The 12,180-nt window shown below is 45.3% G+C and overlaps 1 protein-coding gene across 8 annotated transcripts in view; it reads left to right on the plus strand.

Moving 5' to 3' along the window:
* Window positions 1-8,603: 8,603 nt before the first annotated feature.
* Window positions 8,604-12,180, plus strand: part of DST (dystonin) — a 435,295-nt gene continuing 431,718 nt past the window's right edge. For 3 of the 8 annotated variants that reach the window (XM_079780745.1, XM_079780756.1, XM_079780754.1), the window contains exons 1-2: window positions 8,650-9,246; window positions 9,796-9,857. In XM_079780745.1, coding sequence (XP_079636871.1) covers window positions 9,066-9,246; window positions 9,796-9,857 — 243 coding nt within the window. In that variant the 5' untranslated portion in view covers window positions 8,650-9,065. Of the gene's footprint in view, window positions 9,247-9,795; window positions 9,858-12,180 lie in introns of all 8 variants that reach the window. The other 5 variants (XM_079780748.1, XM_079780749.1, XM_079780755.1 and 2 more) reach the window with 5 other exon arrangements.

The following is a 12,180-nucleotide window of genomic DNA, read 5'->3' on the forward strand; positions in this document are numbered from 1 at the left end:
ATTTATTTATTGGTAAAGGTAAAATCTTGCTATATACTAGTAGGTAGTTCAAGATAGTCTTCCAGTCTGACTCTCTTCCAAATATATTAGAGGACTAGAGGCCCAGGGCACGAAATTCGTGCATGGGTAGGGTCCCTAGTGGCTGCTGGCTGCAGGCCGGGGCTTCCCTTCATTCCATGCTGCCCCCTAGTGGTCAGCGCACATCACAGTGAACAATCAAACTCCTGGTCTGTCGAACTCCCGAGGGGACACTTTGCATATTAGGCTTTTATATATATAGATGAGTCAGGGTCACAGAAGTGGTGACAAACACAGGCTCTAGAATCAAACTGTCTGGGTCCACAACCCTAGAACCAATACTTACTACCTATGTTAAATTTCTGTGACTGTTTCCACATCTGTGAAATGATGAGAATAGTCCCCCATTGTGAGTTGATATGTTAGGTATGTTAATAACATATTAACTTATAATAATAGTTTTAAAATTACTAACCAAAGTAAAAAGACCTAGATTCCCCTCATACAAGTTTAGATCAAACATGTGGGGGTGGGTGGGGTGTTTATAAACCGCAGTGGAGAGGGCTGGGGTCTCTGTGTAGAATGCATGAATTTTGTGCCACTAAACCCTGCACAGCCTAGAGGGTCAAAAGGGAACTTGGGGCGGGGGGAGGGGGGAGGGAATAAAACGAGGCAGAATGAGAGATCAGGATCTCCTGGAAACCTGATCTGTCCACTGGAGTGAGAAAGGCATATGATGAAATAACCAGCCCATGATGTGAGAGAATAAGATCACAGCAATAGGACATTCTCACACCAGCAATGAGAATGTGATCTCAGACCTAGTGTTCTAAGAACATGGTGGTGGGAGAGTCAAGGTTCACAGTGTTGCAATTGTGGGAAGCTGGAGACAATGGGTCTATGGAGCTGAGCACTTGGTAAATGTGAAATTATCCTGACTGATTGACGGCCCCAGCTACCAGGTCTCCGTAGGAGGCTGAATGTTGAAAAGCCTCCTAAGCTATGGCTTGGGGCAGGATTTAGGAAGAGTGGGTGCTACATTACCAGGACATCTAGCATTATTTCCAGGAGCCTGATACGAAGTCCTTCTACCTCTCTTCTAAGCTGTAAGAGCATGGAGACCCTTACAGACTCTGAACTCAAGACTAAATTTTAGAACTCGTGTTTTTGGCCCAGAATGGGCTTATCCAAAACATTTAGATATAAATTGGAATATTTAACTGGCCTAAAGGCAATTTGGGAATCAAATTAGTCCCTCTTATGACAGAAGTCTGTGGAAGTGGTTCTAGTTAGTTAACACAGTCTTCCCTTCCAGGGTCAGAACCATCACCCCATCTCACTCGTCTCTCCCCAAATCTGTTTAAAGTTGCAAGAGGACTAACTCACGAAACACCAAATCCACTTAGTCTTAGGATGGACAGCACTCACGTGCATTTGGGAGATGTCCCTGAACTTACACAGGCCAAGAGTCCGTGGTCTCCCTGCTTATCCTTGACTGACAGCGCTCAAGACACTTCTCCAGTCTTAGAGGAAGCACCTAGGTGAGGCTAATGTTGATGGATTGAGAGAATGATTTGATGTTGCAGAAGCCTTGGTATCTGTATGAATTTGTATGGTTCCATGATTCATTCTCTCTCTCTCTCTCTCTCTCTCTCTCTCTCTCTCTCTCTCTCTCTCTCTGTCTGTCTCTCTCTCTCTCTCTCTTAAAGAACCTGATGAAAACTGTGGATCCTGTCCCTCCAAAAAAAGACTCACATTTTTACAGATAATTTCAGGTTCCTAGAAACCTGGCTATGAATTCCAGGTTAAGAACTCCTATAGCAGAAATAGGACCAGCAATAACAGGCTTTAGGTTTTTGGCTTTCTTCTTTGAAATATAAACTTTACTATATTTCAATTTAGTGTTTGTTTCTTTGATTTACTCCAAAAATTATTTCAGGGCTACTAGATCCACAAGATGTTATTGCACTTGGATAAATTCAATAACCTCTGGAACTGTGTGTTATTAAAACATGTTTTACTAATCATTGGCTACTGGTCGCATTTCTCTGTTCTCCTGGTACACTCTGCTCTCTTAGCGACATTATTCTTTCAGGTTTCCAGCACAATGATGCACTAGCACAAAATATTTAATGCAAAAGTCCTACAAAAATTATTGTAAGAAATGAAGGAAATTTAGCTATTAAATGTTGCTGTTATTTTATTAAGACAATCTAGATTTAATTCATAAACATTAGTTAGTCAAGTTTTTATTGATCTCATATTCTTTTTTTTGTTAACCCTTCACCCGGGGATATTTTTCCATTGATTTTTATGGAGAGTGGAAGAGAGAGAGAAACATCGATGTGAGAGAGACACATTGGTTGCCTCCTGCATGAGCGCTGACTAGGGCCTCGGACCAGGGAAGAGCCTGCAACCAAGATGTGTGCCCTTGACCAGAATGGAACCCAGTACCCTTTGGTCTGCAGGCCGACGCTCTATCCATTGAGCCAAATCAGCTAGGGCTATACATCTCATATTCTAACATAATTACTGTGCAACTTTAACCCTCCACCTTACTTTTATTTTCTTTTTTCACTTAAGAATGTAGAAAGGTTTGTATCTTGTATGGAAATTCTAATTTTGGATCTAGAAGGCAATAAGTTCACTTTCAAACTTGCTTTGTAAATTGCCCATTCTTAGAAATGGTGGAACTGTTTTATACTATCTGAATAATAATGAACAATGCTGCTCCGTGATTTATAACTCTAAGAGCTTTATAATTTGATTTATGAACAGCTCTCAAATTTTCCATTGGCAGCTGAGACAACTATGAGTAAATTTTCTGGCCAAATGACTCAGTATTTTGCTGCATGACTAATTCCACACTCAATGTGGGAACTATATAAATGAATTCTATTCTATTCTGCGGATAATAAATGACTACTTTCCCAAAACTGTCTGCAAAGCATTATGGGGTAGATGAATTCAATTATATTGACATTTTAAACTCTCAAACTCAGACTTTTTTTGAGAAATCTGCAATGTTCACACACACACACACACACACACACACACACACACACACTGCACAGAAAAACTCCACGCAACATTTCCCCCCCGTAGCATTATCATGGATTCCACACGCCAAAGGACAACAATCCTAAGTTAGGCTCTAAAATTTCTAAAATGTTAAAAGAACAATTTGGGATGATTCCATTTGAAATATTTTCTCTAACAATGATGTCTTTAAATTATTTTTAAGGTTTTCATTATGGGAAAATGAATAAAAAGGCCCTTCCCAAGGAATATTTGCTGAAAATAATATTTGCTATTACTGCAAATAACAATTGTTTTTCCTTCAAAAATTCAAATTTTAAAAAGAAAATAGTGATCCAGCCACATGATGCCTCTCCTGATTCTGGTGGTGGAAAAAAATCACCTCCAAGGGAACATTAGATAATGTAGGTTCTTCCAAATAATGTAGTTTCTTTTCCTTTCAATACAATAACATGTATGTCATGAAATAACCATTTGGAAATAAACAGGCCATATAACACATTTCCTCAGATTCTTCTCAATTTCTTTCATATCACTTAATTCTGAGAGTAAAAAACTTGACCTAGGAACAAGTAGATTACCAGCCCCAAATCAGTATGATTTATTTCTAATAATTTATTGCTAGAGTCATTTGTACATCAACTTTCTGTTTTTGAGGAGGTAATATTTCAATGTAATGTCCTTGTGTGCTTACCAGTTGGGTAATTTACTCACTTCCATATAGGTTTGTAATAAAAGCTTACAGACAATCTGGATTATATTCCAAGGTATTCCTTATCTTTCCTTCAAAATCATTCTTCTAGTGCCAGGGTGGGGAACCTTTTTCCTGCCAAGGGCCATTTGGATGTTTATAACATCATTCTAGGGCCATACAGAATTGTCAACTAAAAAATTAGCCTGTTCTATTTGGTCAAACATTTAATTAACTCACCCCTAATACCTCGGCAGGGCCAGACCAAATGATTTCATGGGTCTTATAACACCCTCCGGCCGGACGTCCCCCACCCCTGTGTCTACCAGTAGCCAGGGCAGATGGGGAGGAGACCATGGGCAGGGATCCATCATAACTAGTCAGGGTCAATTTAAAATCTGCAGAGTCCAAAGGAGCCCGAGAGCAGAAAGAACCAGTCTGGGGGACTCAAGGTTTGTTAAAACAAATAGCTAACCCACCAATGCCCAGGGGAATGCCCTCTTCTCCTCTCCCCTTTCCTCTCAATTTCTCTTCACGTCCCAGTTTCTCTCCTGCTGCTGTTTGCATCCCCCTAGAAACTTGCTCAGGAGCTCCTGTCTGACAAAGGGATCTTTATTAGCCTTTATCCAGGCTTTAATTGCATTTCTACTCATCCCTTTTAGAGTTAAATTTCTCCAAAGATTGTGGACAGCAGCTCCCTTCTCTTCACCTACCTCCTCCTCTTCTACCCATTAGTCTGGTTTTAGCCTCTCCCACTATAATGAGTCAGTTCTCTGGAAGGTTTCCGGAGGTCTCCTAGTCACCAGTCCACAGTCCTCACCCTCCTAAACCTCCCACTTGTGCACTGTTCCAGTTAGCCACTAAATTGGAACCCTCCCCCCGCAACTTGGCCTTCATGGTCTTGCCTTCTGCTCTCTTTCTCCAGTCCACAAATGGAAGCAGCAGTCTCCAAAGTTCTGATTCCAATTCTTTCTAGTTTCTCTTCCTTAGTCATTTCATCCATTTCCATGACTTCACTATAATTTCTGTTGATGACTCCTGTCTGTCTCTGGTTCTGACCTCTCCACCCACGTGAGCTTACTGCATAATTTCACAGGGCTCTCCTTCTGACACCCTCCACCTCAATGGGTCTAAAACTGTTTGTCATCTTCCCCTTCAAAACTCTTCTTCCACCCTAGCTCAAAATGTGTCATATTTACCTGCCCCCCACCCCTTTTTCTCAGTTGGTCATTACACAGCTTAGGGTGGAAACTTTTCTTCTTCCTGATCCATAAGTTTGGTATTTGTGCCACAATTTCCTACTTCTAGGGAAGTCCTGCAGATCTATGTGCCAGCTTATTAAAGCCCCTTACTCTTACCTTTGGGAGGTGGAATGACTCTTTGCTGGGAAAAATTGGGGAAGGCCTGCCAGGTACTAATGGTCCTACCTCTTGCTTACTCATGCAGAATGCCTTGTGGACTGGAGAGTGTCAGGCTCTTCTCAGCCTCTGGTCTTCAGGTAAGGAGAACAGGTAGGGCTGTTCCTGCTCTCGTGCTGGGAAGCACTAGACATTTGACCCTTGAACAACGTGGGGGTTAAGGGAGCTGACGATTGAAAATCTGCGTATAACTTTCAAATTCCCCCCAAACTTAATTGCAAATAGCCTACTGTTGACCGGAAGACTTACCAATAACATAAACAGCTTATGAACTCATATTTTGTATGTTATATGTATTACATACTGTATTCTTATAGTAAAGTAAGTTAAAGAAATTAAAATGCTATTAACAAAATCCTAAGAAAGATAAAACACATTTTCAGTATTTATTATTTTTTTAAATTTCAGGTATAAGTGGACCCTCACAGTTCAAACCTGTGTTATTAAAGGGTCAACTATAGCTCTTCAGCTATGACTGAGGGGGTGAGGCATGCTGAGTCAGGGGAAAAAGTAAGATGCTCCATTTTGGCCTTGGGTCTAAGCCATGTTCTTCACTCTGACTTTACCTTCAATAAAGTTAATATTTTAAATTCCTTTTGGTTCCTTGTGTGTGTTCTCAATGGTTGAGAATCCAAAGGGAAGAAGAGCTGCATGATGGCTCATCTTCTACACACCTGGTATGAAACGCTCTTATTTTCCCCAACTCACTGTCTTCTCTTGGGTGATAGTGCTAATTCAATATCATAAAAAGTCAAAAAATTATATATACTTTTCCATTTTGATTTTTCATTTCTTGGGATGAAAGATTTGGTCAAAAGCCTTGTTCCTCCATCTCCACCCCCAAACTTTAAATTTTTGTGACTTCAATAACATGCCAACTATTCTTTTAAAATGAAAACCTAGCAGAAAGAAAAGGTGTGAATTCTACTAAATTAACTTCCAAAGAGGATTGATTAGTTGATTTAATATTTATTGAATTCCACAATGCACTAGGCATCACAGAAACACACAGAAAGAAGCAATTAATAACATGACATTATTGGGAGAAGGAAATGATAAATTAGCAACAAACAAATCAGAAAATAACAATAGAACCTAAATACTAAATTGTTTCAATGACTTCGTTTGCTTATTATTAGGATCCTTGAGGTAACTAATGGAAAGAACAGAAATGAATGCATCTAAAAAGAAATATCTATAATCCTACCGCACGGCAGTTAAGCATTTGCCTGCCAAAAGAGATAAATGATGTTCTTGCGTGCATGTGAAATTTATAAATGGCTGCAGCAAGACTCAGGATGATAACAATTGTGCTCAAGTAATAGCTCAGAAAACCATAATTGCTATTTAGTTGCTTTTTGTTGTAGAAGTGCAGAGTCTGGAGCAAACTGGTTAGCATGCTGTGTTTGTGGTCTTAGCCATGTTTCCAAGCTACTCAGGCCATTTCAGAGCACTCACAAATTCTAGTTGTTGAGAAGTGTAAAGTAACGATGACCTTCCTAAGTTCTTAGTTGTGTCTCCCAATGTTTGCAGACAGTTAATTCAGCTTTGTTGTTTTAAATTACTCCACTAGGCCACTGTGAGTCCATACAGTCAAGGATTCTTCCTTTCCTGCCGTGCCACACATTGCAGGCTCTTGGATTCCCTTCAATAACCCTTACACAATGGACAGGAATGCAGTCTCTCACTGCAGCGGGCTGCAGTATCCAGAAACCTTGAAGAAAAGTGCGCATGATGCAGTGCTACCTGTCAGCCGGAGTCCCAGGCGTCTCTGAAGCCTCTCCGGACTTGTGCAGCCTACACTCTGACATTCAACATTCCCACCTTACACAGCCTCTGCAAGCAAGGTCCTGCAACCCCCACCTGAGATGCAGTAGATCGACAACTTGAATGTTCATTTTGTTTTTGGAAACAAGTTGTAAGTAAAAAGAAAACTTCATCCATTGTTTCCCATGTTTATGAATCTAGCATTTAAGAAATGCATTAGGCAATGCCTTTTTGAGTTTCCTTTAATGCTTACACATGGTAATATGTTAAAATGGAAAAGAGCATCAATGGTTAAGCTTTTATGCAGAGATGTACAATTGATTTTGTATCATTAGGAAACAACAGCGATATTGAGATCTCTCAGGCAAATAACAAAACCTAAGCATTTTCATGCATTCTTGGCTTTTCAGAATTTTACAAATTACTTTTTTTTACGACACAATTCCTTCAGTCTCTTAAATATTCCGAAGAGCCCACCTTAGCAGTTATTAGAAACACCATAAATGCACTAATGTGTTACCTTGCCATTACAATCACCGTTTCCTTATGCAAGTAAATAAAACAAACAAAACCCAGCTCCACACAGCACTGCCTTGGGAGCAGCAAAAGGCGCGCGGGATACCGCCCCAGGCCGGCGGGCCCAGGCAGCGATATGCCGCAGACTGCGGCCGGCCGCAGCGGTGGCTTTCTGGCCAGGCGGCGGCGGCCAGTCCACAGGAAGGCGCAGTGCAGCACACCCGCCATACCTTCTGCGTTGGCCCTGCATCAGCGACCCCTGAAAAACCTCTCCCGGCCACCAACTACAATATACTTTTTGTGGGTTACGAAGAAATGGGAGGGGCAGGAGGGAGAGAAGAGGCAATGTGTGCATTTTGTGTGACAGATCATCATTTCTTCACATTCCCTAAAAAAATTTCTCCTCCAAATATTTACCAGCCAACCCCAACTTCCTTCATCTGCCAGTTCCCTAAATCTGAAATTGACCCTCCCTTGCAAAAGCATTAAATGAGGCAGATTTGACGGTAAACGCAAGGATACCGAGAGGCTCTAAAGTGCCCATTTCTCGGTTGCGGGAATTGCACCAAGTTTGGGTGGTGGAACAGTTCACGTCTGCGGATCGGGGCGTTCACCTGGGGAGCGCTCCCAGTCAGAAGGGGTTGGAGACAGGTGGGCCTCCCGTTCTTGGAGGACCCCAATTCCCAGGGAAGGCCCTTCCCGGGGTTCGCGCTTGAGCGTGCGAGGAACCCTCCCTCCCGCAAGCAATAGCTCACCCGGCAGCATCTTCCAAAGCCCCCACATCGGGGCGGGGAGCGGGGAGATGGGAGGTTAGGGGGTAGCACCGCCTGGAGGCTCCCTCAGCGCCTTATGGTTTCCCCCCCTGGCTCCTTGGCGCCCCCTGACGCCAGGCTCCCTGCAATTAGGCCAAGGGAGGCTGGAGAGGCGGAGGCCCCAAGCGACGGGGAGCCTAGAGGCCGCTGGCCGGTGCACTCTCGGCCGCGCGGACTGGCGGGCGGCCCCACAGGAGGGCGCTGGGCGCTCAGGCCCGAGCGCAGCCCGCGGCCGCCGCCGCCGCCGCCGCAGCCATGTCCGCGCGCCCGCGCTGCCGCAGCCCGGCTGTGATGTCATCAGGCGAGCCCCCGCCGCGGCGCCCCATTCCCGCCCCCCGCGGGCCGCCGCGGCTGCAGCTCGGCGCAGCGTCCCCGCCCCGACCCACGTGCGCCGGTCCTGGGGATGCCGAGGCTGGCGGCGGCCGTCAGACGATGCGCAGGGCCCAGGTGGCCGCGGCGGCAGCGCTGCTCCTCCCCGCCCGCCGCGTCCCCGGCGGGGCTGCGCCTGGGGGCTGCGCATGGACGGGGGCGGAGGCGCCTGGGGAGGGAGGAGAGAGGTTCTCCGCCGCCAATTCCCCGCCTGGTCGCCGTCTGCTGAGTCATGGCTAGCGCTCCCCGCAGCCCCGGACCGCTCGCTTAGCGCGGGGTGCGCAGCCATTGGGCTGGGCGCGGGGCCGCGTGCGCCGGGCATGACGCGCTGATCCGCGTTCGCCCGTGCCCGCCGCTCCGGCGTGCGCCCCGCGCGGGTGCCTGTGCCGCCGCCCTCCAGCCCCGCCGCCGAGCTGCCCCCGCCGCGCCCGCACCATGATCGCCGCAGCCTTCCTGGTCTTGCTGAGACCCTACAGCATCCAATGTGCCCTCTTCCTCTTGTTGCTTCTGCTAGGCACCATCGCCACCATCGTCTTCTTCTGCTGCTGGCACCGCAAGCTCCAGAAAGGGAGGCATCCGATGAAATCGGTCTTTTCGGGTCGTTCCCGGAGCAGAGGTAAGACCCGCCGGGTGGCTTCAGCCCATTGGGGGAGTGAAGCGCGGCTCGCTCGCTTTTGCGCTACTGCCCTTAGCTCCATCATTGCCCACTCCCCAAGCTGAGGACGCTCGCCTTTGGATTTAACGTCCCTCGCCCGTTTGGCCCTCACCCGCTTCCTCCAGTCTCCTGGGTTGGGGAAAGCACAGCGATGCTGAGTGCTGCGAGGAGAGGCATGGACGCAAATTCCTAGTGTCCGTTTGCTAAAGCCCCTGAGGGTAATTGGAGCGGAGTCCGGCGTCGCGGCAGCCTCTCTTCACCATCGTTTTCTTTATGGAGAGTTCCGGGCTCCCCAACTCCCCCAGAACTTTCCCTGAAACTTCTCTTGTTGAAATCAGCTAGAGACTGATGGCCTAGTAACCTCCCCGCCCCACAGGATGCCCCCACTGAATTCGTGGCGCCGGGAATGTGCCTTCCCGACCCCTCGCCCCCCCCAGGTAAGTCATCAGTTACTCGGCAGGTGAAGAACAGGGAGTTCAATGAAGTCTCCTTTTTCTCTTTTCTCCCCAGATGCTGTTATGAGATCTCACCACTTTCGTTCCGAGGTAATTCATTTAGCGCGCACGCTCAAGGTCAGAAGAAGTTCTCTTTCCAGAGTACCAATATTAATCATATGCGTGTCAAGAAACCAGTAGGGCATTGCGTGGCGGGCATGCTGTCCCCAACCGAACTAGTGCCCAGCGAGCAGTTTTTAGCCAATTTTGTGTGTAGTGGAGCCGCTGTACACGAGGGGGAAAGAAAGCCTGTAAAAGCACTGCAGACCTTACAAAACTTAGCCTCGGGGTGGCTCTCAGCGTCCCTGACCATCTGCAATTTGCCCGTGGACGCTTCCTTGGGTGCTGTCAGCGGGGGCTGTTCGCTCGGATATCCCAACAGCAGAGCGGCGCTTGTAGGAAGTTAGGGCAGAGCAGTTGGGTCCATATGCATTTCATTTGAGACTTGCAGGCTTACATTGCTATTCACTGGTAAAGCTCGCCATGCTTTATTGGGGCTATCTGACGGTTTTCGCAAAGTGATGGTGGTAGTGATGGGGCTTTTATCAGGTCCTGTATCCTAGCCTCGACTCTCAAAATGTGGACTGTCCCTCCGTGAGCAGGTGGGAAGGTGCAGAGCGTGGGTGGGGCTCCTGCAGCACCAGCTCCACGGAAGATGGGGGGAAACGAAACAAAACAAAAACATGAGCTCCCCCCAACCCAGCATTTCTTTATGCGTTTCCAGGCCAACCCCACGCAGTGTGACATATTTCCCCTCTTTTTTTTCTAGAGTTTCACACAGCCAGGCTTGGAGGTTCCTGGTCTCACTGCTTGTTCTGGTTTATTCATCTTAGCAAACTTCATAGTTACACACCCTCCATTTACTTGTCATTTAGCTGAGAAGTTATTTCACAGTTCATTTCACTAGTTAATCAGATGTTTTATTGCACCCTAGGTGTTTTATTGGGCTCTGGTTGTTTGAAAGCTTTAACTGCATTATTATAACAGCATTCTAATGCCCAGTGCATAATTCTACTGCATGTAGCCCTGGAGGGTGAGGACTCTGTGCTCAATTTAGGATACTTAAGAGAATAAATTAAACCAATCAGATAATCAGACAGTGCATTCCAGCTTTTCACTAACTAGCAGTGCGGTGTTTCACTAACTAGCAGTGTGGTGCTGGGAAACTCTTCTTAGTTTCTCAGCACCTCAGTTTCCCCATCTGTAAAATAGAACTGACAGTACTGACAGGGTTGTAGGGGGAAGATTTTGGGTTTACAAGTACTTATGTAAGAAACCTCACTTAGCCCTGCTGGTGTGGCTCAGTGGTTGAGCATAGACCCATGAGCCAAGAGGTTTCCAGTTTGATTCCTGGTCTGGGCACATACCTGGGTTTTACACTCAATCCCCAGAACGGGAGACAGCCAATCAATGTCTCTCTCTCATTGATGTTTCCCTCTCTCTATTCCTCTCCCTTCCTCTCTCTCTAAAAACCAATAAAAACATTTTTTGAAGTATTTTTTTTAAAAAGGAAAAACCCACTTAGCTCATAGTAGGCATTCAATACTGGCTAGGTGTTATTACATTTTGTAAAACTGAATTAAAAAATGTGTAAAAATAAAAATCTGCAAATTTTAAAGAATTAATTAATTAATTCAAGTTTATGGAAACAACACAAATGGTGTCTATCATAAAGCAACACTTTTGAATATCTAATTAATTTAATAGAATAACCAGATAGATATGACAAAAAATATATTTTTATTGATTTCATAGAGGAAGGAAGAGGGAGAGAGAAACATCAATGATGCGAGAGAATCATTGATCGGCTGCTTCCTGCTTGTCCCCTACTGGGGATGGAGCCTGCAACCTGGACATGTGCCCTTGACTGGAATCTAACCTGGGACCCTTCAGTCCACTTTGCCAAACCAGCTAGGCCTGATATGGGTTATTTTATTTGCCATCAGGTGTTTCAACTAAAATACAAATAGAAAAAAAAAAGAAATAGAACTGTGTCTTGTTTAGTTATCTTGCAGTTAACTAAACATTTGTCCCAAACTTGCATTTTGTTAGGAATGCTGGGACCAGTTGTTTAATGCCTTAACTTGTTTCACAAGAATACTGGTACAGTCTGAACATTCTGTTGAGACTTTTATATTTGTCTCATCTGCTAAACTGTGAGCTCCTTGAGGGCATGGACCATATCTCTCTTGTTTAGGGGTGTATCCCCACTGCCTGGTAGAGTGGGTTCTTAAGAAATATTTATTGAATGAATGAAAAATTCTTCAGTGGGTGCCAGTTCCCATAACTGGGCAAATAGAACTCAGAGTTGGGCAGAAAATAAAAATGCACATTCTCAGGACATTGCTCAGAATCCAACATTTGCTGAATCTCTTATTTGATCTTTCTAGGCTTTTTAAAA

Source organism: Cnephaeus nilssonii (genome assembly GCF_951640355.1).
Source record: "Cnephaeus nilssonii genome assembly, chromosome: 9".
NCBI lineage: Eukaryota > Metazoa > Chordata > Mammalia > Chiroptera > Vespertilionidae > Cnephaeus > Cnephaeus nilssonii.